General features: G+C 34.3%; 1 protein-coding gene across 1 annotated transcript; it reads right to left on the bottom strand.

The window, feature by feature from the left end:
• Positions 1–688: 688 nt before the first annotated feature.
• LOC132307998 (glucose-6-phosphate/phosphate translocator 2, chloroplastic) lies at positions 689–5,049 on the bottom strand. Its single transcript, XM_059805938.1, has 5 exons — positions 4,140–5,049; positions 3,828–4,053; positions 3,424–3,646; positions 2,275–2,488; positions 689–1,080 (listed from the first exon to the last, which is right to left on the bottom strand). The coding sequence occupies exons 1-5, from the start codon at positions 4,632–4,634 to the stop codon at positions 1,069–1,071; spliced, it is 1,170 nt and encodes a 389-aa protein (XP_059661921.1). The 5' UTR covers positions 4,635–5,049; the 3' UTR covers positions 689–1,068.
• Positions 5,050–6,734: the final 1,685 nt, after the last annotated feature.

Raw genomic sequence — 6,734 nt, 5'->3', positions numbered from 1 at the left:
CATTAGACAGACTTGCCAAAAAAAATTAGTAACTTTTACATTTGAGAGAAAATTTAAGATTTTTAAATTTTGAGAGGCCAAATAAAAGGTCATTGGAGAGCTCTTTTTTACCTATCTCTCAAATTATGAATTTGAGAGCCAAAAATGAAAGAGCCTTGGAGTTGCTCATTTGTGGGCTAGACAGGTTCTCTCTCCAAAAAAATTTCCAAATATCTCTAGTGATGATGTGGCAAGTTTTAACCATTTGAATGTGAGAAATGTTAAAGAAATGTTTTAATGCTCATGATGTACTGATGATATAGTATCATCAATTAATTAAATAATTACATGTAGTACTGATGATAGAACCTACTAAATAAATACATTTTTTTCTTTCTTACTAAACCTCGGTGACATTGATAGTGTGCTACAGGAAAGTCTTTCTCGATTAATATGTGCGCATTGATAAACTAAATACTGTTGTCTCCGTACAGCTAACAGCTGGGCCAAACCAAGCCCACGTAGGTGTACTGAACAAGTCCAACACCAATTTGAACTATTTTAGGACTGACCCATCCTGAGCCCCATTTACAAGTCTAATTTTACAGTGTAATGTTTTATTTATTTATTTTTGGCAGGGGAATGAAAATTATGTTCACCTTCTTTGGATATTCAAATCTAAACAATGGGGTTCCTACCATCATCACGCTTTAAAGCTAAAATAGTTGACAAAATGTCATTATTATAATCTGCATAAAAGGATCATGAACCCATGATATTATCATTCTCTTGCTTCAAAAGGGAACTAGTTATTAATATTGTTCTTATTTGCTACTAATCATTTTTCAAAAAAAAACCTGGGGAGAGAATCTAAATGCCAAATCTACCTAGTTACATTTGTTATAAAACCAACATTGACAAAATCATGACATGCTTGGAGAGAAATCCAGTTGAGTCCTGTAGACCAATCTAACACCCGTTTGCCTTTCATCAATGGTGGTCAGTGTGACTTCAGCCAATTCGGTCTCCTCATTGCATCTCTTTCCACATCTACATTACATGATATATCCGCCGCGTTCTTTTGCTTTCTCACTGCTTTGCCTGCTCAATAAATATAGCCAAACATTGTCAGCGAAACGCACCTCAAACAATATCACGATTCATATGTAGTCCAGTAAAGAGAGCGCGTTGCAAAATCAGTTCTCAAAATATCATCTTCCTAAGATTTCACAAGAGGGTTAATGATGCAAAATCATCCATATTAAACGATTGAAAAATTGCAGAAAAAGGGTCTATGCTAAAATCCTCGAACACCAGTAAAGTTGATGGATGGTGGAGGTCACATTTCTTTAAAATGAAGGCTGAAATGATGGTCACATGAGTTCTTATGGATTTTAGTACAATTTGTATATTCTTCCAGCAGAACTGCTGGATGGAATCAGACACTACTTTACCACTTTGTATTTGAAAAGACTAGAGTAGGTTTCACTAGTCCATGTAAAAATGAGAAAGAGAGAAAGGAGAACAAGAGGGGTGACTTCAATCCTCGAGGCGTTTTACCCATCACATTAATTAAAACAGTGGCATCTACCTTAATGGAATACTCCACTCTACTTCTAATATAAACAGGCCATTTTCTAGAACACATTTCTTTACGGCTTGAGCCAAGTTCTAGTACCTATGCATCAGAATGATGGCATGATAGCTTATACCTTCTTTTTTTAATATCAGCACAACTCTAGTCTTACAACAACATATCTAGAAATATTCCGGGCAGTGTCTACAACTAATCCAACAAGAATAGAGGGCATTGCCTAAAAGAAAAGAACTGTCTGCTGGCTGTGCCTTAACGTACATGATGAGGTTTGGAAGACAACCCAACCTCATTGACAAGGTTTGGAATGGCGTAGTACATCCTCATTGATATTTACCATTTAAACTACTTATAATCTAAATATGCAACAGGAGCACAACAACCTATTCCCTCTACATGACTCATGGTTCAATTACACTAAGCATAAAGAGAATTCTTGCAGGACTTAAATTCCGATATAGCAGGCAAGAAATGTGATCATTTTGCTGTTCTTTATATTGCTCAGTGGGCTTAAAAGAGATAGATAGCCTAATCTGTAGCTGTTTGCCACCATATCATTGATATCAACAATCAACATGTCATAAGAGGATGCAAACAATGAGCAAGTTTGTTCAAACAACACTCAAGGTTAAGCAATGTTTGTCTCCGGAAAAATCTCAAGAAGGGTAAGCAGTGTTGGTCAACTTGTGGAGAGAATGTACCTGTGAATATAGGAAGGTTCCAAGGATTGCGATGGCAGCTCCAAGCGCATTGACCGGTTGGACAGGTGTGTGGAAGATGATGATGGATGAGACTATGACGGATATACGCTTCATCGTGTTCCCTATGCTAAATGTCAAGGGAGAGATCTGATCCAAAGACATGTATGACACCTGATTATACAAGTGATAGAAGATGCTCTGGGCCGCTACCCACCTGTTTGTACAATTACAACCACACATGCTTTTCTTATTAGCAAGCCACCAAAGGAGAAGAAGAGTCAAACTACAGAAAGAAATATCAGCACCACCAAATATTGGGAACCATCACATCAGAATTGCAATTTCTCAATCACTCAAAACAAACCAAAAGAAGACAAATAATACACGACGCATATGAGATAACACACGTATAACATTAAAAGTGCAAGAAAGATGAGGCAGCAAAGGGAAGTAGGACAATAAACATGGGAACCTAGACCCCTGGTCAATATTTGCGAACATCATTGAATATCTAGAAATCCATACATGATCATAAAATTAGATAGATTAATGACTAACACGTTTATTCAAATCAAAATGATATGTCATGATATAGAGGAATAGAAAATTTAATGTGTTCTTCAAATGCATGATATCACAGAGATCTCCTTGGTTCAAATCACAATGATTAGAATAGCTTTAATCCATGGACCCTTCCATATGAAAAGCTTTCACCTTTCATCGAGGAAAAGAAAAGTGAAACATGTATATATATATATATATATATGAAAAGGGAATAAGATCGTGCCATTGATTTAAAGTATTTTGAGCAACAGTAGATGCCAGTACTCATCTTTCACTTCTATAGGAGTTTCATGTCCTCAAGAAATTCAATTACAGGCCAATTGTCTAAATAGACCAAGTTTTTGAACTAAAACTAAACTTTAAACTAAATTATGCATAAGAAGTGATCATATAACTAGGATGTTTGTCAAAAAAATCAGATAAAATACAACCAACTTTACAAAGGTAATTGATAACACGTTGATATCAATTTTTAGTAAAAAAATAAAAATAAAAAGGTAAAAAGCATGTCAAAATCACTAGATCGCAGATTTTTCACCATGTAAAAATCAAAATTTTATAAGATCTGCAAGTTATTATTATTACCAAATGAAATTGGGTCCAATCTGAGAGAGTGCTCTTTCCCAGCCAACTGCCCACATCTGAGGGCCCTCCACAGCAATTGCAAAAGGTGTGAGAATTAATAGAGACAACATGGACAAACAAGCATAGTAGTTCATCCCACTAATGGACTTCCCCTTCATTCCCTTCTTTGAGAAAATGTTGCGAAACACGAATGCCAAATTCGAAATCATAGCCCCCATAAACCCTAAAACACAAATCAGAAGTCAACACTCAAACACAAACCCACAAAAACCTACTAACAAAATCACATGAATACATTCTAACTCACAGAAACAAGTCATATATATATATATAGAATTTTTCATATGGAATCGAAAAGATGGAAACTTTGTTGAATTAAATACTGGAATTGATTCTTTTCTCACCAATCATGTTGAAATTGAGCTCAGTGACCGCTGCGAGCGCACAACCACCAATAATTGGCAAAAGGGACAAGTAAACCTGCGCCGGAAACGTCTCACCGAGCAAAAACCTCGAAACCAACACACTGAAAGCAGGTTCACCACTCTTGATAATGTGTGTGAATGAAACAGCAACTTTAGACATACTAACAGTGGCTGCTACATGCCCAATTGTGTGCGCCACAGCAACCTACATACATGACAAAACCCATTCAGATTCAAACCCTTCCAACACACATAAACCTAACACACACATCAAAAACCCTAGTTTCATACCGGAAACAGAATCTTCCAGAACTCGAGATCGATCTTCGGGGGTTCAGCAATCCTTGTAGCCCATGAAACCAGCATAATCAACGACCCTGCTGCTAATGAAAGCGTTGATGTGAGCCATGGGTATGGAAATGCATTGAGAACCTTCTTGTTGTATATATTGAACACCACATTCAAAGCCCACCATGTTGCGAAATATAGACTGATTTTGAGCTTCTGGGCTGCCTCTTGTTGATCTGGTAATTCAATGTTAATGTCTAATGGTTGCGATCGATCAGATTCATATGCTTTGCATTCAATTACAGGCTTTCGAGTTCTCAATAGAGAACCAAACCCTTCAATTGAAGATATAGAAAGAGGCTTTTTTATACAGATTTGTGGATTTGAAATTGAGGGTAGTGAAAGGGTTTGAAGGCTTGAGGGTAAATAAGATTTTGATCTGAAATCAGAGTGTTTGATCGCGAATGAGTATGTTGATTGTTTGGCAGAGCAAATCATATTTGCTGTGTTGTGTTTGTGACAATGTAAAACCAGTGATCAGATCAAATGGGTTAGTCAAAATTTGTTAAATTAAGCGTTTAAAAGAGAAGAAACGGATCAGAATCTGAGGGAAACCTAGAAAATTCCCTAAAAATTATCTGTAGAAGCAATTTTTTTCGAAAAAAACGAAACAGGGGTTTTAATACAGAGACTTAGCTTTGAAATATCAGAATGTTGTGATGGATCGACGGATTATACGAGAGGGACAATGACTTTGAAAACGTCAATAGTTTGGCAGAGAGAGAGAGAATTGAAGGAGAGAAGAGCAAGATGGAGGCGCAACTGAGGAGAGATTGATATATATATATATATAGAGAGAGAGAGAGAGAGAGAGGCGATGGAGAAAAGTATGATTTGTTATTACGTATGTGTGTATAACACAAACATGTATACAATTAATACAGTACAACTGTGAATCTATAGAAGAACAACTGTGAAACACTGAAACTAGAAGAACAACCGTGAAACAGACCTAAAACAGGGTAACAAATTAGGAGATAAATCTGCTTTATAGTTATTATAATTAAATCTATTTGTATCATTCAAATGTTAGTTGACTGATAATGCTTGGTGTTGTGTGGGAATTAGTCTTCTTAACCGGACACAGGGCAGTTGGTTAGCACCTAACAGTCGACATAAAATGATTGATTACCACTAAACCATGTTATTTTTTATTTGAAGAAAAAGTTAGAATGTACTTTAAATTTGTAATATTACACTCACAAGTCACAACTATAAATTATGTTTTGTACAATTATATAAAAATTTGATTAGGTGAGGCTTATCATAATTACAATTTTTGTAATTGCAAAATTACTTCAACTTTCATGGTCAAATATAATGGTCTACTGTTAGCCCCTTGACGGATTTAGCCCTGTAACATCTACCATATTTTACTTTTATTAATTGTGTCAGAAGGTTGGGTGGCCTAGCGTTGTCTTTTTCATCTTCCAAAATAAAATGTATGGATTTGAGTCTTGTAATGCGCAGGGGTGGCAAATTTGTCAACACAACTCAAACATGATACGAGTTAAATGAGTTTGAGTTGACCTTAAACAGATTCGGATCATAAACAGATTGACATGATTAACTCGTTTAGTTAATCGTATCGTTCCGTATAACCTATATATACATGTTTAATTATATATGTCGTAAATAAATTTCTGTTTAAGTTCTAAAATTATTATATAAACTTGTGTCTTATAATTTAATATTTTGTAAACTATAAACTATTTAGTAATTTGGTTGATTAAAACTTATATATTTTTTTAATATTTATTATTTTATTGAGTATTATTAATAATTTAAATAATATACACATATATATATTTTTTTATAAATAGGTCATTAAACGGGTTACACGTGTAACCCGTTTAATAAACAGGTTGTGTTAATGTTAAAAGTTCTTGACACGATTATTAAACGAGATCGTGTTCGGGTTGAGCTGTTTAGTATAATACCCTTAAGTTGACATGACACGATTACGACCCGCGAATACTAATTGTCACCCCTAATAATGTGTTTGGTGAGAAGGAAGAAGTGTGGAGAGAAAATAGGAACAAACGACTGAATTTTTTTATTAATTGTGTTCGGTAGAGATGATAAAAAAAAATAAATAAATAAATAAATAAAAATAAAGGAGAATCAGAAGGGTGACGTTTACAAATTTTCATCCATTCAAAATTGGGAGAAAAGAAGGAAATAAGACAAGTGGACTATTATAGAAGTTTAAAATTAAATACTATCATAAATTATATAAGTTTTAAATTACAGTACTATTATTTATAAATTACAATATTATAAATAATATTGGATATTATGATAAAAACAATTAAATCTTTCTATTTTCCTTCTCTTTTAATTAATATAGTAAATTATAGGTTTATTTTCTTCTCTTCTATCTAACTGAACAAAAAGAAGGAAATACACAATCTCTTCCCCAGTGATCTCTCATCTATCCTTTCTTTTCTCCCTTCCTTTTATTTATTTATTTTTTTTTCCTACCGAACAGAGCATTAGTAAAGACAAACGGGTGCTTGAATTTCTTGTAAATAAAAT

Source organism: Cornus florida, unplaced genomic scaffold (assembly GCF_030987335.1).
Source record: "Cornus florida cultivar Cherokee Brave unplaced genomic scaffold, ASM3098733v1 CherokeeBrave_3.0.0_Hap2_Chr01, whole genome shotgun sequence".
NCBI classification, from domain to species: domain Eukaryota; kingdom Viridiplantae; phylum Streptophyta; class Magnoliopsida; order Cornales; family Cornaceae; genus Cornus; species Cornus florida.
The sequence above is the reverse complement of the archived record's forward strand: the minus strand, read 5'-3'. Positions and strand labels throughout refer to the sequence as shown.

Bases quoted from the DNA above. Each gene is read 5' to 3' on its own strand.
- LOC132307998 (XM_059805938.1), bottom strand. From the start codon at position 4,634: ATGATTTGCTCTGCCAAACAATCAACATACTCATTCGCGATCAAACAC. The intron at 4,054-4,139 runs GTATGAAACTAG...TCATGTATGTAG, and splicing joins TCTGGAAGATTCTGTTTCCG to GTTGCTGTGGCGCACACAAT. The intron at 2,489-3,423 runs GTAATAATAATA...TTGTACAAACAG, and splicing joins ATTGGACCCAATTTCATTTG to GTGGGTAGCGGCCCAGAGCA.